We start from the raw sequence: 22,589 nt of genomic DNA, 5'->3' as shown, positions 1-22,589 counted from the left end.
GAGTGTTTGTTGTCGATGTGGGGAAATTAGGGCTGTTGGGGAAATTAGGGTTGTTGGGGAGTGTCTGTCAATGTGGGGAAATTGGGGCTGTTGGGGAAAGTGTTGCGTCATTGAATTATTCTCATACATGGGAGAAGGTTGAAAGGGATAAAAAAGGATCAATTCATTATTTGATATGCAGGATGAGAAACTGAAATATTCTTACATGTGAACTATTTTCTGTATCTTTTGTCTTTAGAACAATAGTTACTTTCGTTTTCTTTGTCTTAGCTTTAGTTGATCAGTGATGCTTGTTCTGCTATGTGCATATCTTTGTGACTCGGTTTGTTGATGCCTGATGATATATTATCTGAGGAAACATGTTTGCTTTATCTATGCATTCTTCAATTATTTTTCATCGGTCTGTATATTCTCTTTTAGTGTTTAAGAAATGCACTATTTGTCTCTGATCAAGTTATGATCTGATATTTCTGTTAATAAAAAAGAAAAATCCCACCAGGTGCCACACTGCTAGTATCGTGTATCTCAAAGCCTCACATCCTCTTTTAATTTTTATTCTTTGGTGGTTAGTCATCCGTTGATGGCATCATGGCCACATATTGTTTTATAATTCATGTTAATGGGATTAGAAAACTTAATTATAAATATGTTCTTATAATATTGTGAGGACCATATGGAGTCATTATGGTAGCTAATGGTTTCATGACAATATATATATGTTTTGTATCCGTAGTCTTTGATCTGTTATCTACTATCTGTAATCCTTATATTTTGATGCTGATATTTTTTCCAAAGTTCATATATACTCAATATTGTAAAGTTGTTTTTTCAGTTCGGTTTATTATGTGCATTCGTAGCTTTTGCATGTGCATCCTACCTTTGCTTATTATATATTTTGTATCTTAATTAGATGAAGTCAAGTGCATCAAAGGCCTTGAGCTCAAGCTCAAACTCAATGAGATCATTAAATAGCTCCCGTGAAAAAATAAACTCATCTACTTAAACTTTGATGTTTATTTAAGTTTGGACTTTGGAAATTGGAAGACTTGATTGGTGATTCTAGTTGGAAGACTTAAACTTTGTCAGTAACGTTGGCATATGTCAATCTGTTGCCTTATTCTTTGTTGCAGTGTTATTTCCCGAAGTTTGTGGACCATGGAGCAGCTTTGGATTCACATAATGGTTTTGTTGTTGAATATGGTCTAAGGTTATAACAGTAGTACCACTTCTCAAATGACATATCTTTCCTTTTCTATCAAATGTAGATGTGTAAAATTGATTTCATACTTGTAGGTTTTTATGTGGATGACTCTGAAGTGACTTTGAATGTGAACTTTCATATTTCCAAATTTTTTATTTTTTGGAGTAGGAAAAAAAAAAAACCGAAACCAAACTGAAATTGAACTGGAAAAACGAAACCGAGGAAAACCCGAAAAAAAATTGAACCGAACCGAATCGAACTGAAATTTCGATTCAATTTCAGTTTTGGGAAATAACCGAACTGCTGAGAACCGAACCCAACCTTAATCATATGGATAATATCCTTTTTTCACCCCAAAAAAAAAAAAAAAAAAAACACTTAGGGGCCCGAACTGCTAAGAACCGAACCCAACCTTAGGGTTGGTTTAGTATTGCTGTGCTTTGAAAAAAAGCTGATTCTGCTGTGCTGGGAGAATAAGCGGCTGTGAAATAAAGCAGCAGAGTGTTTGGTAAACTTTTTTGTAAAAGTGCTTTTGAAAAAAAAAAATAGTATTATAGTGTTTGGTAAACTTTTATGTAAAACAGATGTGAAAAAAAGCCGATTTTTCAAAGCTGGGTTTTGCAGCTTCTTGTTTTTGGCTTTTTTTCACCCAAAACTGTGAAAAAAAGCTGAAGCTGAATGTTTACCAAACACAAAAACAGCTCCCAGCTTTTTTTGATACTAGCTTTTTTCAGAACCACCTCAGTACCAAATCAGGTCTTAATCTCATATGGATAATATCCTTTTTTTCACCCCAAAAAAAAAAAAAAAAAAAAAAAAAACACTTAGGGGCGGGGACGAAAAGGCAGAACGTTCTCTGCCATTGGAATTGGAAGCAAGTAGCAGTGACCAACGAACGGCTCAGGCTCCCTACTCCCAGCACAGTAGGCCACCGCCGTCAGTCACGTTCTGTCGCCCTCCACACTCGACGCCGTCGTCAGCCACCGTCCAATCACCACCGTCAATTTTGAGGTAATCTCTAATTTTTCAAATTTTAGTTATTTAAATCCCTAATATGTGATTTTGGGAAATGGAACCCATCTGTCAACAACTTTCATAACTCCTTTTTTGTTCTTTGTAATGAAAAACAACTCTCTCAGCTGATCACTTTGGAGTTTCCTGTTTCGATGTTCATATGCAAACGACTGTATAAATTCATGGTTCTGCCCTTCATACGATTGTTTGCCATGAAAAGTAAATTTCTTGCTTACGATTTGCGTAGCTTTAGCAACGTAAGTACTTCGTTTGCCAGGCACAAAATGCTTTACAGCATCATGAATTGGAGATATAATTGGTTAGCTAGGTATTTGATTTGTGTTGTTTAGAGGAATGTGAGTTCTTTGTTAGTTGCAGGATGCTAGCACTTCCTCGTAATGAAACAAGTTGGCGTCTTTGTTTGGTTTCTCAAAATTAAAATGAAGATCTCATAATGAAACAAATTGGTGCCCCTTACCTTTTTAAATTTCGCCCTTCCCCCTGATAATTCCTGTCTTCGCGTTTTCTTAATTTCCATTTAATTCAGACCTTGAACAAAAAAACTTACATGTATTTGGGATGCAAGCGATCACTACAATGTATATCAAAAGAAATTATTACGAGTATAGGATACACCACCTTTCATTTTATCTTGTGAAATTTGAGACTTACATGGATTTAATACAATCATCATTTGAAGCTCGACAAATTTTGTCTCTGGGTGTTGAGGTCTCTAATCCAATGGGTGGGTGTACATAGAACCCCCCCTAGCCCTTTCTCAACTGGCCCATCAAGCTTTGGGCTAACAAACTTCTTGCATCTCTAAACGCCGCGTATCACTTCCTCTTCTTCTACACTCACCACACTGACTGCTGCTATTGCTACTTCTCGACCTCTCAAAGCTTCTTCAACTCTTACCCCACTGGTTCACGGTAAAAACTATCCCCCCTCTCTCTATCTCTTTCTAGGGCTACTTCAGCAATTTTTACTTCAATTTCTCAGATTTTGTATCATGATTCCTGAATTAAGGCTATGGAGGCAAATACTGTTGAAGAAGAAGAATATGTATTGCTCGATCTCGATTCCGTTTCCTCGCAGTTTGAAATTCTGCCAAACGCACCCTATTCTTTTTCCGTACGTTTAAACTTTCTCAATTTCTCGTTATTTTTAACATTTTCCCCTGCAATTTTCAGCATTTGAAACTCTTTTTTGTGTGATGCCATTTTAATGTTGAAAATTGAATTGTGTTGATTTGCAGGGTCTGAACACGGAGCATCCAGTATTGAGTATAGGTGACAAGCTCAAGTTGGTGAGTTTTAACAGCCTGAAAAAATGAAATTCTGTATGAAATTCAATGGTTTTGTTCTCCAGTCAATGATTCTATGCTGTTTTCCGCTCTTTCTCTGTCTCTCTCAGCTTTGTTCGTTTATAAAACCGACATCATGTTTCTATGCAGTCAATGCCACATTTTCCTTTTTTTAAAATTTTTTTTTTTAACCTTACCCATTCCCGGACTTGGTAGGAATGTTGAGGCTGTGAAATTAGTTCATGTTGTTTTATGCAGCATTTGAACTTGGTCTTAAGTTATGCCGGTTTTATGTGACATTGTATGTCTTCCGTGGCAATGGAAATGTTTTAACTCCGAACTTTGCACTGATATCATGCTGAGGGTTTGATGCTATCTGGGAACTGTTTGTGTGTTTTGTAGAAGAATTTGACAAAATTAATTACCTGGCTGTGGTTTAGGCTTTTAGATGACATTTAGTTAGCAGAGTCTTTTATGTAGACATTAATGTATGCGAGTAAAAACTACCATGGAGACTCTTAGATTGGATTGTGCTTGCTTTGCACCTTTTTCATATTGTTTTACCTTGGTATTTTTTGGATTTTTTTGGAGCATTGAGCCTATGAAATTAGTTCATGTTGTTTTACGCAGCACATGAAATGCCTTGGCATCGCCCTCACTCTTTAAAACATTGGCAGCGAATGCTTTAGTGGCAATTAAATGTTTTAACTCCGATTTTTCTACTGTTTATCTTGCTGAGTGTTTGGTGCTGTCCTGGCACTTTGTATTGTTTATGACTAGTGATACCGTGCAGATGTTTATGTCATACTTTGAGTTTAGACATTCATGGCAGTTGGATGGTAGTTTTCTTTATTATTCAGTACTTGCTGTAACTCCTGCTTTGATTTTCTCTTTTGAGCCTCTTGAGCCGTTTCATTCATTTTTATTAGTAATTGGTATGTTATACTTGAAAGAACTAAGGCAAATTCTGCATCACTGGAAAGGCATGGAGGTTGAAGTTGTGGGCTGACATGATTTCTTTTCGCTAATTCTTGTTTTCCTACAGATAGGAGAATATCAAGAAACGGTTGGAACGTGCCTTATATTCAAACAAGAAGGTAAATTACACTTCTATCTCACTCAGAATACACCTGTAGGAAACTATGTCTGGAAAACTGTCGTATATGCATGTACTGGACCATATTTTTTTTTTAAGGTAAAGTACAAAAAACTACCTCAACTATTGGTGTCACAACTTTTTTATACCTTATCTTTTAAAATTGACAATGTTATACCTAATATTTAGAATTTGGTCTAATAATATACCTTCCGTTACTTGGCCGTTTATTTTTAGTTAAATGCTCATGTGGCTTCAAAATATTTTTTTTTTTCCTTCCTCCTTTTATTCCTCTTCTTCTTCTTCTTCCTTCTCCTTCTCCTTCTCCTTCTTCTTCTTGCGCCGGGGGGGGGGGGGGGGGGGGGTGGGGGTGGGGGGGGTTGATGGGTTTTCAAATTTTTTTTTTTTTTTTTTCTTCCTCCTTCTCTTCTTCTTCCTCCTTCTCCTTCTACTTCCTCCTTCTCCTTCCGTAGGGGCGATTGATGGGTTTTCAAATTTTTTTTTTCTTCCTCTTCTTCTTCTTCCTCCTCCTTTTCCTTCTTCTTCCGCGGGGCAAGTGGTGGGGTGGGTTCAAAATTTTTTTTTTTTTTTTCCTTCTTCCTTCTCCTTTTTTTCCTCTTCTTCTTCTTCCTCCTTCTCCTTTTCCTTCTTCTTCTTCTTCTTCTTCTTCTTCCGCAAGGGGGGTTGATGGGTTTTCAAAATTTTTTTTTTTGTTTTTTGGTTGAAGATTAAGAAGGGAAGAGGATGAAAATGGGGAGAGAGAGGGGGGGGGGAACGGACGAACAGAGGGATTTTTTTTAATTTTTTTTTTTTACTTTTCTTTATTATTTTAAAAAATATTAAATAATTTTTTTTAATAGAAAATGAGTTTCGAATCAAGCCACGTCAGCATTTACTGAAAAATAAACAGCCAAGTAATGGAAAGTATAACATTGAACCAAATTCTAAAGATGAGGTATGACATTGTCAATTTTAAAAGATGAGGTATGATAGTGTCGTGACATCAATAGTTGAAGTAGTTTTTTGTACTTTACCCCTTTTTTTTTATTAAGATTGGTTTGATCCCTCTAAATTAGGGTCCTCTAGTTCTGTTAGTAAATTGAGGGCTTCCCCATTCTTTGTTCATTCTCTACTTTTTTTTTATTCTATTGTTCTCCAATTGAAACTCCGTTTGTGTAAGCTTATCTTACATTGCTGGACCCAAGTTCGGATAAAGGAGGAGGGGGAGTGTGTCAGGTGTTCAATAGCCGATACTCCTATTTTACGTTGAATCATTATGATAATGAATCCTGAATGAAATTGTGCTAAAGCTAGGTCGTCACCCGTAAGTGGCGTGCCGTGTGGCCCGAGCATAGTGATAAGTGAGCAAGGGTCGTTGTATCTCCATCGGCGCCCGGATGCAGTGTTAAATGAGCAAGGGGGCCATAGAAACTTCTTTTTGAACAACTCCACTCAAATTTGTTTGGAAGCATCTGCCCTTATCAACTTTACACAGGACACGCAAAAGTACTTTGACTTTATTAGACGGGGGAGGGTGAAGATGCTAGGACTGGAAGGTAGAGTTCAAGAGAGTAGAATGCGTTTAGGAACATGGAATATAGGGACCTTAACGGGAAAATCTATGGAAGTAGTGGAAGTTATGTTGAGGAGAATGATAAATATTATGTGCCTACAAGAAACTAAGTGGGTTGGTCTTAAGGGCAAAGATCTCGAAAACTCAGGTTTTAAACTTTGGTATTCCTGCACAAATAGAACGAGAAATGGTGTTGGCATCATCGTGGACAAGACCTTGACACAAGATGTTGTAGATGTTAAGAGGGTAGGAGATAGAATTATGGCAATCAAGATTATAATAGGACAAGAACTCATCAATGTGATTAGTGCGTACACACCTCAAGTAGGGTTGGATACGAGTTTGAAGGAGAAATTTTGGGAAGACCTTGGAGACTTGGTGCAAGGAATCGCTCAGACAGAGAAGGTAATTATAGGAGGAGATTTAAATGGACATGTGGGCAAGGAAACAGGCAACTATGGAGGTTTTCATGGTGGTCATGGTTTTGGGGAGAGAAACGAGGATGGGGAAGCCATCTTGGATTTTGTAATGGCATACGATCTCTTCTTAGCCAACACCTTCTTAAGAAGAGAAAAGAACATGTGATCACCTACAAGAGCGGATCGTCAAAAACACATAGATTTTTTTCTAATGAGAAGGGGAGATCGTATAACTTATAAGGATTGCAAAGTGAAAGTACTGGTTAAATGGAATCAAGTTTTTAGGAAAACAAACTTCACAACATATGCTATTACCGCATTTGAGCATAATTGTACTAATTTATATGTTTGAGATGGGTATGGGCTTTACTATATAAACACAGTAAAATTGTGACTCGCTCTGGTCCTATGGGCTTTACTATATAAAGCCCCACTGACCACTGCCACCTCATTTTCTATTTTCTCTGCAACTGAAAATTGAGTGAGTGAGAGAACAAAGAGAGAGAAAGAAAGGAGAGAGAAAACCACCACCGCTGCAATGGTTTTGCAGGTCACCGTCGAGCTCGAACGCACCCACGCCTTCACTGTCTACGTGGACTCCCACCGCATCCTGACTGTCGTCACTTACGACCCCTCCGTCATCACAGAGTGCCTGAAGCAAGTCCTAAAGTCCCCTAACACCAAAAACGGCGTTGTCCTCGTCGGTTTCAAGGCGGAGGACAAGTACACCGGTAGCTTGGGACTCGAGGAATATCTGTACCAACTCCTCACCCTCAACATCGGGTCCCACACCCTCATCTACCACCTCCATTTCACCTGGACCTACGATAACGTCACGCCGCGCTCCCTTATCTCCTTCCAAGACCCTAGGGTTTTTGTCGTTGGCCGCGACATGGCCGCCGTCTCGCGGAGGCTCAAAGCTCACAACCAGATCGAGATCAGGAACACCGTTGACCTTAACGAGCTAGCAGTGAAGGGGATGAAGAGTGACGACCTGGATCTCGGCCGTTATAACCTCGAAAGGTTGACGAATGTGGTGCTTGGTAAGGAGATGGACGTGGTTTGGCCTGAGAATGAGGTTGAGTGGTTTGGCTATCAATATCGGTGGGAACTCGGAGCTGAAAAGGTCAAGTTTTCCATCGTCGACTCGTATCTGTGCTTCTTGATCGCTTCAGAGCTGATAGACGCCATTGATTTCACTGCTGCTGGTCTTAAGAAGAAGAAGAAGAAAGGTAAGAAGAAGCTCTGCGTTGCGTTTTGTGCGTGATGATTTGACCGTACGTATGGATTATCTCTCAGTTGATTTCAGTTTTGGTAATCTGATCAAATGTGTCGTTTTGCTATTTTAGTCTGCGTTTTATAGTTTTACATTGCTGATAAATGAGACGGTGCTGAAATTTGTTGAAAGTAGAGTAATGTATTTTCTTTCATCAATTTTCCTGCATTTTCTTGGAAGCCAAACAGGTCTTTAGGACTCTCTTTGTTTGCTTCCTTTCCCTAGTTTGATCAGTAGCACGGGTTAATTAGTTAAATAATCGTTGTATGTTATCAATTTCTTATATCACTAAGTTGAATATGATCTTATCGTTGTTTCAATCATTCTGTTAGATTGGTGAAATGCATTGAGAGATTGTCTTTTCTTTTCTTTCTCAATTTTCTCAGCGTTTTCTCGAGAAACAAATAGGAGCTCATAATTGGCTGGTTGGCTTGTTCAGCAAGTTTAATGGTTATTTTACGGCGAGCGGTGGACGTTTAGCGGTTTTAGAATTTTAGGACATCATACCTCACAATACCGTATTTTTGCCAACATCGATACAAAGATGATCCTCCTTAGATCCTAGAATCATACACGTCATAATTTATCCTAAGTATAACACATGATAAGATTCAGCGTAAGCCTGCCTTTAAAATTTGATAAGTGCCCCAATAGCCAAAAGATTCAAACTTTCTCTTAGTTGCATGCCCTTAAAATTTTGTAAGTTCCCAATAGCCAAAAACGTCCATCCATTTGTAACAGGAGGTGAAGCTACGTGGGCGCAAGGAGGTGTGGTTGCACCTTCGCTCGTTGGACATTGAGGAACCACCCCTTTGTTCAAGCCAACTAGCCAATTATGAGCCCCTGTTAGTTTCTTGGGAAAACGTTGAGAAAATTAAGAAAGAAAAGAAAAGAAAATCTCTCAATGCATTTCACCAATCTAACATAAAGATTGAAACAACGATAAGATCAGATTCAACTCAGTGATATAAGGAATTGATTACGTACAACGATTATTTAACTAATTAACCTGTGCTACTGATCAAACTAGGGAAATAAAGCAAACAAAGAGAGTCTAAAGACTTGTTTGGCTTCCGAGAAAATGCAGGAAAGTTGATGAAAGAAAATACAAGACTACTTTCAACAAATTTCAGCACCGTCTCATCGATTAGCAATGTAAAACTATAAAACGCAGACTAAAATAGCAAAACGACACAGATTTGATCAAAATCAACTGAGAGATAATCTATACGTACGGTCAAATCATCACGCACAAATCGCAATGCAAAGCTACTTCTTACCTTTCTTCTTCTTCTTAAGACTAGTAGCAATGAAATCAATGGCGTCGATCAACTCCGATGCGATCAAGAAGCACAGATACGAGTCGACGGTAGAGAACTTGACCTTCTCAGCTTCGAGTTCCCATCGATATTGATAGCCAAAGTGTCACAGTTTTACTGTATTTATATAGTAAAGCCCATACCCATCTCAAACATATAAATTAGTACAATTATGCTCAAATGCGGTAATAGCATATGTTTTGAAGTTTGTTTCCCTAAAGACTTGATTCCATTTCAACAAATTTCTAGGCACCGGTTTGTGTGTACTGTGAAAGTACTGGTTAAAGTTCATTGGCATCAAGAGGGGCACATCATAGGCAATGTATTTCGTCTTGTGAGTTGTGATTACTTCCATTGAAGGTTTTTTAGTATTCACTGTTGACTTGCATGTTTCTTAAATCCGTACATGCTTTGATAAGAGTGAGGAACTCGAATAGATATTGAAAGGTGATCTTGATTTTTGGATAGATTATAGAAAACTCAGGTTATACCACTTCCCTTCGCCGATGGAAGGTAGGGCATTACGCAGCGCTACCCTAACTCGAAGTGCCTCACGATCACCTTTAGTTGGGTTGAGTACAAATAGGGGCAAACCCTGACTGAGATGAGCTCTCAACAAGACCCAGATTCGGTTTAGATATCTATAGACATACCATTCGAAACTGTTGTTAATCCAGAATCTGTTACTGGATACCCCCTCTCCCCAAAACCTCTCGCCTCACTGTATTTTCATGGAGTCACAGAATTTTCCTTGAAAAGAAAAAATGGTCATATTGTTGCAGAAGGTGGTTATGACAGCCAAAAGCCATTCATAATCTATTCTTTTAAGTTTCTCATTATGATGTACATAAATTATCAAAGATCATTTTCAATCAATCAATCAGGAAAAAAGAAGCCACCTACCAAGTTTTATTGTTTCTTTTATTTACTTCCTTGTATCTGCTTGCATCAGTAGCACCTTATCTTGTACTAAAGCGAGCCCTATTGTAGATGCTAGCGCTGCGGTTCATGAAGAAACGGGGTCATCAGAAGCAAACCCTTTTGCAGGCAAATGCATAATGGATCCAAATCAATCTCCAGGCAAGCAAGTAAAACCAGTTAGTAGCCTTCAACGGATTTTAAAATTTAGATTGGCACCCGATCTCGACTCTCATGATCCACCTGAACAGTCTCGGTAAGTAAGGTCTACTAATGTTTTGTTACAAAACCGCTGAATTATGTATCTGATTTCTGAATTCCTTAGTCGAGACAAGCTTATTCCCTGGTTTTGAAAATGCCAGGGATCCGGTGCTACATACGGTGCAATCAGTGGCCGAATGACCAAGATTGGATTACTTGCACGCGAAGCTAAAAGCTCAATGCTGTTGTACAGCCCTTTTCTGGTCGTTTTTTGGTTAGACTTTTTCTTTCCCTTTTGACTTGGGTGGCGCCATGAGCTTCAGAGAAAATTAGAAAAGAGAATTACTTATTCGGTAAGGCTTCCACATTTGCTTGCTTCCAAACAATTTAAATTTATATCTTGTTTTTGTATATTGTTTTCCATGACTCGTCCACTCCTACCTTGGTGGGCCTGGCACAAATGTAATATTGGAACCCTTTTGTCCCTTCCTCTATTGACCTTCTGCACTTCGTTTAATTTTGTTATTCTTTTATGATTTATTCAATCTGATGAAATGAATCATTGAATTTGTTAGGAGACCATGTTTTCAGATCAATGTGTATACTTTGAATGATTGGATGCTACAACAGTAAAGTAATGACTAATGAGTAGTCAGTATTACAAACTTAAGGATGGTTCTATTTCGTTGATTTTACCCTTAAACTCCAATTTCCTCCTTGAACTTTCATAAATATCCAATTCATGGGTGGTTAGATCAATGCAAGATGAAATACATGAATTGAACAATGGAAAAATTGAAGGAGGTGACGAAGGATTAAAGTATAGCACGTGACAAAATATAGTAACAACATATTTGAATGGAGGAATTATTGTAAAATTCTGGTACTAGTTTAGGGATCATGACTATAATTAACTCATATTACTCGGCTCTTTTAAAAACAAATAAAACAAAATAACGATACGTTAATTATATTATAACTAAAATTAATAACACTACATGATAATATGATAATATTGATCTATGTGTTATTTCATAAAGGCAAGGTTAGACAAGTGCCATATGACTCCTAGTACAACTCCCTCCAACTTGGTGATTTGGAAGCTTACAAGTAGGAAGCATCTAGCCCTTCCACGTGGAAGCAAATCCGCGACATCAGAGTCAGCAGACACCACCACCAGTCCAATCACAGCCAGCCAGCTGTGCCAGTTTCTCCTTCGTTCCATCATCCCCTACTTTCTCTGCTACTGCTTTTGCTGAAGCTTCCATTCTTTTATTCTCTGCCCCAAAAAACCCAAATTAAATATTCAAATTAATTTTTTACTTTCCCTTTAAATAATTTGGAAATTAGGGCTTTTATTTTGTGTTTTTTTTTCTGTCGTTTCTTCTCCAATTGGAAAGTGGAAGCCCCAACTTTTAGCTCAGAGATTGAATTTCTCAATTATTCGTACGAACAAGTCAGAGATCGCCGCCCAAAAGCCTCCAAATTTCCACTTTCTGTTGTTGGTAAATTTTCACTGCTGCTTTGTAGTTAGAATCTTCATTTGATTCAATTTGGTTTTTAATTTCACTTTTTTTGCTGCTGTGAAAGGTTAATTACTGTTCTTTGATCGGTTTTTGCTCGACAATTTGCAGGTAAAGGCCTTGTTCGTCGAGTTTTCGATAATTGCAGGAAAAGGGCTGTGATATTTGGCCCGTCTGATTATTTATTTCCAATCACTGTATCAAAATCCTTTGAAATTTTCATCTGATAGTTACCCCTTGTTGTACTACATTTGCTGCATTTTCCTCCCTTCTGATTTGTTCTTCATCTGTTGCTTTAATTGCCTCCGATTTCGCCTAAAACTTTGACACTCATCAATCATCATAGTGAAGCTCAATTCCTTTTAATTGGATATATATAAGACTATAGTTATACAATTTTATTTGGTATTTTCTTGGTGCTGGTGGATTTGAAGGATTCATAATGGCGATGGGGTATAGGCCGGTGTCAATGGAGGACTTGCCGTCACATTTGGTTTTAGAAATCTTGAGCTCGGGAAGGCTTAATGCCATTGATCTTCTACGTTTAGAGTTAACTTCTAGGACATTTGGAGGGAGTCAGTGCTTATACCCTCACAAGTTTCGGTCATTGGTGGATTTTGCTGCATATCAGCTATGCGTGTCCCATTCTGTATATGCTAAAATGGAAGGGGATGCTCAGAGTGAGCTATTTAATCGGTGTGGTGGGAAATGGAAGCGGGTTTTGAGGTTCTTGCAATCGGTGGAGCAATCATCTGACATGGTTGAGACCTCAGCAGGCAATGTACTATTTCATTATTGTTTGCAGTTTCTTATGATTCATGAATGAACTTTATCAGCAATTTGGAGTACTGGTTATGGGAAAGAACACCAATGTGTGTGATAATATATTTTGGGGGTTTTCTAATTTAGTCAATCATAAACTACCCATTTTACATGAAATGATTTTTGTTGTTGGAAATTTAATCCTTTATTTATTTAGATTCTTGAAATTCTTGCATTGAGATTAGTTGGTATCTATATTTAAGGTGTAAGTACAAAACCAACCTGAATTGTGTGGTATTAAATTCTTTTGCCTAATAAACTTTTGCCAGTAGTTTTTTACTTTTTTTTTTTTTTTCCGTCAATTTTTGCAATCTTATTTGCATAGCAGTAGAAACTATTTTTAAGTACTTTCTGGTTGAAAGGAAAATGAGAAATGAGATATAGATTTTAAAGTAACTTGATACTGTAATATATAGGATTGCTTTCCATTACTTAACCGTTTGGAAGACTCGCAGAAAATGACATTATTTAGATTATCTGCTAATAGAACAAAGATATTAATATAATGTCTTCTAGAGGTTTGCTAGCTAGATCGACCTATTGATATATTGATAACTTTTTTTTGTTGTTTTATGCTGTGTTAAGTTTGTTGTACAATTTTCTGGTCCTTGATAGCTGCTGGCTAAAAGTTATGGTTAATTAAGATTTTTTTTATCAACAGATGCAAATTACAACTGGACGGTATCACACATTGCTAATCAGCAATTCATCATTGTACTCATGTGGTGCCAGCTTGTGTGGTGTTCTTGGTCATGGCTTTGAGACTAAGCAATGTGTAACATTTACCCGGATTAATTTTCCATCTCCAGCGCAGGTGGTCCAAGTCTCAGCCTCCCACAACCATGCTGCTTTTGTTATGCAATCTGGAGAGGTTAGTACGTGCTTATACCTCAACATGGTATACCTTATTCTGAGATGAACAAATAGTTTTCTTTTGTATCTTAGATGTGAATACATAAGAAATACTTCTCCATCATTTTGTGCTCAATATTTCCACTCATAATTTAAATTCTGCCGCCGACTTTGTCAATGTTCCTTTGATTTTTTTGCAAGTTATGACACCCATGGGTTGTTGATTTTTTGGCAGTGATAGGCACTTATAAGTTATTGTCGAGGTTTAGCAAGCCTCCGTGATCCCATCATGAAACCTGGTTTAGAATTTGGTCTGATTTCCACCATCGATATATCTGGCTATCTACACACACACACACAACTTTCTGCACCTATGTACGATTTATACTTCCCATATCTTATATACTCAAAACTTAGTAGGTCACTCTCACATTAGTCTTCTAAGAGTTGCCTTGATGCATTAAATTTGTGCTCGTGTGTTGGCAATTGTCACTCTTATAGAAGCTGAATATGCATTGCAAAGCGTTTTAGATATTATGCATGACCGTCCTTCTAGTCATGTAATGACGCTTTTTGGTTACTGATACAGGTTTTCACATGTGGGGATAATTCATCATTTTGTTGTGGGCATAAAGATACAAACCGGCCAATTTTTAGGCCTAGGCTTGTTGAGGCATTGAAAGGACTTCCTTGCAAGCAGGTAAACTTATATCCTCATTGTTGTATTATAAATGACAATGAATTTTTTTCAAATAGATAAAATAAGTGTCAGAATCGGTGGATATTATACAATCTTCTGGGTAAAGCTAATGGAGATTTTTGTGGAGAATTTTTCCCTTCATTGTGTCAACAATAGGAATTGTTGGATTTTTGGGAAACGAATCACCGAATCATTGTGTAGTATTAAGGATGAATATCCCTGTTCAAAGACTATATAGTTGTTGAACTACAATTTCTGTTCTTCTGTTTTCCTTTAATTTGTAACCCCTGCACTATGATTTCTGGATTATGGAATTACTTTTAAATGATGTGTCTAGTTATTGGATTCTTCTACTTGTAGGTTAAAATAAACATCACCTTTCTTTACCATAGAAATATAACTCTTTGCTCAAGAAAACAAAAACTAGGAAGCCTTTTGAAGGCTTCTGGAATTTGAAGCTAAATACTTTGATTGATGATGTGCTCAGTCTTAGAGGTCTGATTCGGACCACTTCCAATTATACATTCCTCTTTTTCATCGAGAAAAACTATTAACTATAGATATGAATGGCCCAAGTTCTCGTTCTCCATTGTTGTAAATGGATCTTATGCTTTATTCCATTCTTAGGTGATAATTACTCTACTCTTTATCTTCTCTGATGTCGATGTGTATCACTATATCTTCATGAGTTATCTGTTGGAACTTGTTTCACTCCAATTCTTTTTTCCTTGCCTATTTATACAACTTGTAGTTGGACATTAAATAGCTGGAACTTGTTTCAGGTTGCTACAGGGCTTAATTTTACCGTGTTTCTTACAAGACAAGGTTGTGTTTATACATGTGGGGCCAATACACATGGTCAACTTGGTCATGGAGACACCATAGATAGCCCAACTCCCAAAATGATTGAAATGCCCGAGGGCATTGGTTCCATTGTTCAGATTGCTGCTGGTCCGAATTACGTCTTAGCTGTAACTGACAATGGACTAGTGTACTCTTTTGGGTCAGGTTCTAACTTCTGTCTTGGCCACGGAGAGCAGCATGATGAGTTTCAGCCACGTGCAATCCAAAAATTTAAAAGACAGGGTATTCATGTGGTTCGAGTCTCTGCAGGCGATGAGCATGCCGTGGCACTTGATTCCAATGGATTTGTTAGTCTCCTAACCGGTGACAAAATTTCAATATTTTATTGTTGTGCTTGGCATGTATTTGACTTCTGTCAAAAACCATGGAAATTGCAGGTACATACTTGGGGTAAGGGCTACTGCGGTGCATTAGGCCATGGGGATGAGATTGACAAGACCACCCCAGAACTCTTGACCAAGCTCAAAAGCCACCTCGCTGTGCAGGTTTGGATTTTTCATTCATCTTATCATTTCTAATAAATTATGATTTTTTAAGTCCATTGTTCTATGTTGCCCTCAATTGTTAAGAGTAGATGCAATGCTCCAACACTACAACTTTGGCGTTGTGAAACTCGCATACAAATCTGTGCATCTTTCTCCTGTTTTTTTCCCTTTTCATGTGGAACTTCTCGTTTTAATCCATAGGTGTGCTATAACAGTTACTGTACTCTGTAGGTATGTGCTAGAAAGCGGAAGACCTTTTTCCTCTGCGACAATGGTTCAGTATATGGTTGTGGTTGGATGAGCTTTGGTAGCCTTGGATTTCCCGACAGGGGATTATCTGATAAGATCTTGAGCCCTCGAATCCTCGATAGCTTAAGAGCTCATCATGTTTCTCAGATTAGCACTGGGCTGTACCATACTGTTGTTCTCACTAACCGCGGACAACTCTTTGGATTTGGAGATAATGAAAGGGCACAACTCGGGCACGACACATTGCGATGTTGCCTTGAACCAACTGAAATCTTCATACAAGAAACGGCTGATGACATGGATCGTGTTACAGAATGCCTCTGACCTCAGGGAAAAACCATCTGCTTTGTGGAGTTGTATGATTTCTTATGACCTTAGCAAACACCATGAGATTTCCTGCCATAATTTGAATCGAATTTGTTAAGTATAGGGTAAATAGCTTTTGTGTATCTGTGAGATGAAAATGTTGAAGGCGTTACATGATAATTTGTGTGTGATATTTGTTGTGGGAAATTAGATTGCGTATAATATAAGAAGTACAGCTACGTTGTGTGTTCATTTTGTTTCAGTTTCCAGGTTGCCTTGTCAACGATGCTTCTTTCAAATTATGCCTACTTCTCTGATACCATATTATGCTAGCATCAATCAAGGACTGTGATACCATTCATGCACGACTGATGCTAACATAATAAGCGTCATTATGCCGTAGAATGCAAGTACGTGCGGCCGGCCGGCCAGCCAACAGGGATTTTAAAATAATCATTAGTCCATCGTAGCCGTGTCGGTAACATAAAAATCGTACCTACCGATATGGTGGACAATATTTGTTTGAACGGACTTTCTCGAAGCATAGTCACGTCTTTTGGATTTGAGGTTTGAATTAGTAAGGGTACAAATTTAGTTGGCAGTCCAGGTCAACATTAATATATTTGTAGTACGAGACACTACCTACTTTCTAAGTTTGCCAGATTTCATCAAACTATAAAGAATTGAAATATTTATTATCTTTTCTGACAGCGTTCTAATGTCAATTGTCCTCCTCTAAATGGGACGTTGGAAGCAGAGTGAAATGAGAAGATATGATCCATGTGACAAGCGTGCCTCCTTTTGTGTTGTTTGTTAAGTAGTTGGAAGTTTGCAAGAGGAAGAGACAATTGGAGCATTGGTCTTCAATTTTGGCTTAATTGGAGTTTGAGTCCTTAAACAAAAAATACGTAAAATTTGATCTCTGAATTTGTCATAACGCGGAAGGTAGTTCAGTTACAACTTTTATCCAGATTTTTCGCTTCAAATATCATAATTTGGACGGAAGTTTTACCGGAGTTACCTCAAAAAACACAGTGCTTCACATTGTGACAAATTAAAGCACCAATTTTTATTGACTTTTAGTTAGAGGTGCAAAGATCCAATTTGGCCAAAATTCAGGAACTTTGCTTCAATTTTATCAAAAGAGGAGAACAAGCTATGTTTTCCTCCTTTCTAAATTCCAACCACAAAAGTGCAACTTATGCTCTATTTCCACTACTGCATATAAGAAAAACTTGCATACAATAAGATCGTCAAAGTGGTCGTGTTTTAACTAATTATGCATTGTTATGTAAGAAAATTAAAATTATGGCTACACGTCACGTGATAAATTTGAAACATGACCAACTTAACGCCCCCACTTTATTTAAGTCTCTCTACTAGTACATGTGTCTCTACACTGTCTCCAAATATAATACTTATGTGTGACTATCTCTTATCACGTGACAATTTATTAACACACATTTTTTCTCCCTTTCTGTACCCTGAGCTTGGAAATATCATAAATAATACTGATCATGGTGGCACATCTCTTTTGCCAACTAAAATGCTAGGATGTTTTTTCCCAAAGTTTTTTTTTTTGGTAAAGATTTGTTTTTTCAAGTTTATGGATGAGGATCCTTTTTGTGAGGATCCTGAAGTTCACTTTGTCATGTTCGTCGTGTGTTCTTTTTTTGTCAAGTACTATTTGTGTTCAATTTTAAATAAAAAAATTCAAAAATAATTTCTAACCACTAATCACCATTTTCTTTCTTTATTTACTATTTTAGTTATGGGACTCCAGGTCACTTTATCTTTTTAAAGAAAAATGCTAAAAAAATTATGTTTTTAAACTATATAACGTGAAAGTGGATGATTAAAATTCCTCTATTGTATATAACTTAATCATAACAAAACCGCGTTTAAAGGACGACTTTTTTCCCTGGCCCATTTTTGCAAATCTTAATTTGTTCTTTTGCCCTTTTATTTGTTTAATTTTTAAGCTAATTGCAATGCCCTTTATACTTTACAGTAAAGAGTTGCTAATTTCCTATCCATTCATCTGCTTTTAACATTTTCTTTAATTCTTCTGGAACCACAGGTCCACAACCACATCCGAGATACTTCTGTTCATAAACCTTTTATTTTTATTTTTATTAAAAGAGCATGATAATTTTAATTGAGATGTAAGTGATTGTTAAAAAGCACGTGGAGTTCTTGTCGTAACTCAAATGCACTTTTTGTTATTGGGTTTTTATCACAAATGATTTTTGAAATTGACACAGCTTATTAAGATAGTATTTGAAATTGGAAATCAATTAATATGGTTCTTGAAAATAGGTGGTACAAATCAATATCGTCATTCTGTTTGAATTCCATTAGAAAATTTGTTAGTATGCTGACGTGGCACGACATAAAGTGAGGAGCCTATATTGTGTCATGTCAGCATACTAACAGATTTTTTAACGAAATTCAAACAGAATGATGATAATAATTTGTGCTATCAACTTTTAGAGATCACATTGATTGATTTTTAATTTCAAAAACTATTTACGATAAAAATACTTCGTTATTTGCTTTCGAAACAGTTCCCAAATGATCATTTTACCAAAATTGGGTGAATTTGACATATAGCCTTCAACGGGCTATATGGACATAGATGATATTTAAACATATCCAAATTTAAACGGATGTAAATAAATGCTTGAATATTCGACAGCATGTATGGAAAGAGGTGAATTGACTGACAAGCAGGTTTTGGGGTAGGGATCAGTGAAAGCCTGCCTACTGTACCGGCTACCAGCCAAAAGCAAAAGCAGTGGAGAAGCAGAAATGATCAGTAGAACTTTGGACACCCTTGTAATTTGGATCAGCATGGCATATGCTCTACATGTTATGTGGCAGGGGATAAGCATATGATATTCTGATGCCAATTTTGGTGACAGATAAGTTTGACAGAGATGGATTTACCAAGATTGTAGATAACATGAAAGTCATAATCCTAATCTGCTTACGTTCTGCACAGAGAATTTTAATCTCTCTTGTTATCGAGTTGTTCATATGCGATTATTAGTTTCATCAGGAAAATTATAATTATTCTCAATTGCATAACGCACTGTATTTATAGACTTATTTAATTTAAAATAATAATATACAATCAGTAATACGATGTATTTTTTTTTCAACTATTCCAAGTTTGTAATTTTCTTCTCTCTCCCAGTGAAAATTTAATCAACAAAAACAAGTCATGGGTTGAGTCAAGAACCAAAGCACCTTTTGTGGCAAATCGAAAAGTTTTTGGTTTTCGTCGATAAATAAATAAAAGAGCATAAAAACTGATAATTTCATGGTTGCTTTTGTGTTGCTATGTTGGTATACATGTAAATGCATACAGAAATGGTACTTAAAAAGCGACAGTGAGAAATAAATAAATAACATGCCATGACGTCAGTATGCGTAGTGCGGATATGACCTGTCTTCTTATTAGTTCGACAAATCATTCCCATCAACTAAATGTATATTTAGGGTTTAGGGTTCGGGAACATGTACTTTTGACACATATTTTAGGGTTTAGGGTTTGAGAACATGTATTTTTGACACATATTTTGAAAATGTATATTTACGGTTTAGGGTTCGAGAACATGTACTTTTGACACATATTTTGAATCGAGTCACTACGTAGTATGATTGTGTTCTCACTCTACGTTCAAGTTTTAGTAGACTAAAGTTGTGTGCTTGTGTTCTCAATCACATTCGAATTCGAATCTCTCTAACGTGAAATATTATTTGTAAAATATGAAAATTGCAAAACTCCATGCCAATGCCAAAAGAGACAATTTCCAACATCAAATTGTAAAAAGAAGAAAAGATCACATTTCAGATATCATACAAACTCCGAGTGCCAAAAACATTACAAAACCAAACTTTGAAATTCAGAGCACAAGATTCCCCCTCCTATTCACATCACTACCTCAATTTTTTTTTTTTTTTTTTCATATTTTTTTTTACCCCATGGTTTTATTCATTCCGACCTCATTTTATGATCAAAACCAAAACTTGTACACTTACAAACTCCTCCCAGAAAACATTTCTAGAAAATACACCCCCTACATCCTTCAGATCTCCAATGATCCGTGACGTCTCGATCCAATGATACAATGTCAGGGGCCGGGCGGAGGCAGGCCCTTCCTACTTTCTAACCCATGGTTTCCAAATGTTCTCTGAAAACTTCCAGCATCCCAGAAAAAGTGACAATTCCCACCAAGCTACAATCATCCTCAATAACCCACACATAGTTTACTCTGTGAGCAATTGCCTGAATCATCACAGCAACCAGTGAGCTTTTCGGGTGGCAGACAATGGCCTCCGCCCTCCTCACCATTCTCGCCGAGTAGCTGCTCGACCGGGTGTACCTCCCGGACCTAGTCGGCCGCAGAGCCGTGTTCGGAGACACCGATGACTCCTCGTCGGAGGAAGAAGATGATGTCATCATCAATGCATGTGCATAGCTACTTGATGAGCTCAGAGAGTAATTCTCCAGCACCCCCTGCAGCTTCCTCTCCTTCAACCTCTGCATCACAGTTTTTACCAGGTGCTCAGGGGGCCCACCACAGTCAATATAGGACATGAGGTCCCCTGCTGAGAGGGTGGTGATGGCGGCAGCCACTGACTCATCACAGCAGGCAAGGGTGAAGGGTGAGATCTCTCCAATAAGGACCCCATCGGTGTCGACAACCGCCACCGAGGTCTGCTGGGAGAGAGAGCGGGATATGAGCTGGAGTGCGGAGCTGGCGGAGGAGTGGTAGTTGATGGCAAGGATGTCGGTGCTGATGATGCCAAGGGAGTCTATGGACATGGCTGGCAGAGGGGAGAAGAGCCCAATTGAGCTGAGGAGGAATCTGATCACATCTTCATGTGTTAGCCAGCAGAACTCTTGGCCGTTGTGGATAGTGGTGGCGGAGGTGGCGGAGATGGGTTTTGGGTGCTGTTTTCTTCTCGAATTGCTTCTGGTTCTGATTGGGACCACCAAGTTCTGGACTCCCTCGAGGATCAAATCAATGGCTGCTTGCAGGCTGAAAATAAAGAGTAAAGTAAAAGGATTTAAGTATTTGGGTAAATTGGTCGCTAATTCACAGTAACAAACAAAATTCAGATGAAAAATTTATCTGATCTGGGATTTTTTTTAAAAAAATAATTAGAACACTCTGTCGATGGGTTTGTCAAGAAGTGAAATTTAACCAAACTTTGGCTCCAATTTGTCAATTACTCAAACAAAACTGAAAAATAAAGAAAATCCAATGCCAAGTTCATCACAAAACGCAAATCAAACCCAAATAAATTGAGAAATATAAGAAATTTCAAGACATGGGTTTTGGTTTTCAGTACCTGCAGGAAGGTTCCACGTGCATAACATGGCCAGGAACTTTGGTTAAAATCTCAGAGACAGGTGCCTTGAGAGCGGCGGATGGAGACGTCAAGCTGTCATCTTTGCTGAGATAGCAGATGACATCAACCATGCAGACCTTGCCAACGCAGCGGCAGAGCTGGCCGCCACCACCACCACCAACGCCGTCTAGGGACTTGGGTTTGGAGTGGTTGCAGTCCCAGACGCTGATGAAGTTGTCGTCGGAGGTCTTCAGGGCCTCCAAGGCATCGGCGACGGTGGCGGAGGCAGAGAGGGACCTCAGGGCCGGCTTGGCTAGACAGAGGTCGGATACCTCGTACCTCAAGAAGCTCACTGCCATGCAAGTACAAGTTAAGTGAGAATGGTTGAGAGGCGGAGGAGGGATGAGCTAAAAGAGGCAGAACCTTTTAGAACTCTTGTGGTGAAGGTGGTGTGAAGTGGGTACGAAAGTATTTATAAGAGAAGGACAGGGGTAGGCGTGTGGAGATAGTTTGGTTAGGAAAATGTTGGGGTGCTCTTACAACAGAAATAAATTAAAGTAGAGTACACAAAAGTTCAATAAATCAAATCGAAAATCTAGAATACTGTACTCTATTAATACTTTTTATGAGTATCTAAATTATATGTTTAATTCAAATAAATGACATGATTCATATGTCACATGTTTTAATGTATGAATGAAAAATAAGTATGGGTAATATAAGTTAAATAAAATCGTAACGTTATGTGACGAGTATTTATCATGTGGTATATTTCTTCATTATTATGACACGGTAGACCACGATATAATTAATGAAAAACTAATGTATAATTTGAAACCTAATGGGCAGAAAGTATGCTAAGCTTAAAAGCTGACCCTGAGCTTGAAGTGGGGATAGGAATTGACTGCACGGTTAAATGTGAAGAAGTTAAGGTTTCATTATAAAACTAATTGATAATGTAAAATGTAATTCAATTACTCATAAGTCCTTGTATGATTTAGTCACTTTTCAATGTGGGAATTTGTTATTCTCACACGTCTATTCATGTGTGACAAATTTTTAAGTTTAAGTTGTGAACCAGACAAATATAGGGAAGTGGAG

At 37.8% G+C, this 22,589-nt stretch overlaps 3 protein-coding genes across 4 annotated transcripts; 2 read left to right on the top strand and 1 right to left on the bottom strand.

The window, feature by feature from the left end:
* The first annotated feature begins 3,014 nt into the window (after nt 1–3,014).
* On the top strand, nt 3,015–10,817 carry LOC103966964 (general transcription factor 3C polypeptide 6). Its single transcript, XM_048586777.1, has 5 exons — nt 3,015–3,349; nt 3,474–3,524; nt 4,567–4,618; nt 10,195–10,378; nt 10,485–10,817. Exons 1-5 carry the CDS (start codon nt 3,248–3,250, stop codon nt 10,522–10,524), a joined length of 429 nt encoding a protein of 142 aa, XP_048442734.1. The 5' UTR covers nt 3,015–3,247; the 3' UTR covers nt 10,525–10,817.
* A 687-nt stretch (nt 10,818–11,504) lies between these two features.
* Nucleotides 11,505–16,376, top strand: LOC103966963 (ultraviolet-B receptor UVR8). 2 transcript variants are annotated; one of them, XM_048586775.1, is made up of 7 exons: nt 11,505–11,957; nt 12,281–12,627; nt 13,330–13,539; nt 14,110–14,220; nt 15,003–15,371; nt 15,462–15,569; nt 15,801–16,376. In XM_048586775.1, the coding sequence occupies exons 2-7, from the start codon at nt 12,289–12,291 to the stop codon at nt 16,140–16,142; spliced, it is 1,479 nt and encodes a 492-aa protein (XP_048442732.1). In that variant the 5' UTR covers nt 11,505–11,957; nt 12,281–12,288; the 3' UTR covers nt 16,143–16,376. The 2 variants fall into 2 exon arrangements, with proteins under 2 accessions (XP_048442732.1, XP_048442733.1); XM_048586776.1 differs by having other exon boundaries at nt 11,506–11,779; nt 12,306–12,627.
* Nucleotides 16,377–19,953: 3,577 nt separating this feature from the next.
* Nucleotides 19,954–21,953, bottom strand: LOC103966965 (CBS domain-containing protein CBSX5). Its single transcript, XM_048587035.1, has 2 exons — nt 21,489–21,953; nt 19,954–21,175 (listed from the first exon to the last, which is right to left on the bottom strand). The coding sequence occupies exons 1-2, from the start codon at nt 21,845–21,847 to the stop codon at nt 20,299–20,301; spliced, it is 1,236 nt and encodes a 411-aa protein (XP_048442992.1). The 5' UTR covers nt 21,848–21,953; the 3' UTR covers nt 19,954–20,298.
* Nucleotides 21,954–22,589: the final 636 nt, after the last annotated feature.

Source organism: the organism of the source record quoted next, unplaced genomic scaffold (genome assembly GCF_019419815.1).
Source record: "Pyrus x bretschneideri cultivar Hongxiangsu unplaced genomic scaffold, Pyrus_bretschneideri_v1 Contig25, whole genome shotgun sequence".
In the NCBI taxonomy this organism is placed as follows: Eukaryota; Viridiplantae; Streptophyta; class Magnoliopsida; order Rosales; family Rosaceae; genus Pyrus; species Pyrus x bretschneideri.
This window is presented reverse-complemented; position numbering and strand designations above follow the sequence as displayed.

What these genes read in the sequence shown, in the direction of transcription:
- LOC103966965 (XM_048587035.1), bottom strand. Translation starts at nt 21,847, where the DNA reads ATGGCAGTGAGCTTCTTGAGGTACGAGGTATCCGACCTCTGTCTAGCC. An exon ending in CACGTGGAACCTTCCTGCAG is followed by an intron (nt 21,176 to 21,488) that starts GTACTGAAAACC and finishes CTTTATTTTCAG; the next exon opens with CCTGCAAGCAGCCATTGATT.
- LOC103966964 (XM_048586777.1), top strand. Translation starts at nt 3,248, where the DNA reads ATGGAGGCAAATACTGTTGAAGAAGAAGAATATGTATTGCTCGATCTC. An exon ending in ACGCACCCTATTCTTTTTCC is followed by an intron (nt 3,350 to 3,473) that starts GTACGTTTAAAC and finishes GTTGATTTGCAG; the next exon opens with GGTCTGAACACGGAGCATCC. An exon ending in CCTTATATTCAAACAAGAAG is followed by an intron (nt 4,619 to 10,194) that starts GTAAATTACACT and finishes GCCCTATTGTAG; the next exon opens with ATGCTAGCGCTGCGGTTCAT.
- LOC103966963 (XM_048586775.1), top strand. Translation starts at nt 12,289, where the DNA reads ATGGCGATGGGGTATAGGCCGGTGTCAATGGAGGACTTGCCGTCACAT. An exon ending in TTGAGACCTCAGCAGGCAAT is followed by an intron (nt 12,628 to 13,329) that starts GTACTATTTCAT and finishes TTTTATCAACAG; the next exon opens with ATGCAAATTACAACTGGACG. An exon ending in AAAGCCACCTCGCTGTGCAG is followed by an intron (nt 15,570 to 15,800) that starts GTTTGGATTTTT and finishes TGTACTCTGTAG; the next exon opens with GTATGTGCTAGAAAGCGGAA.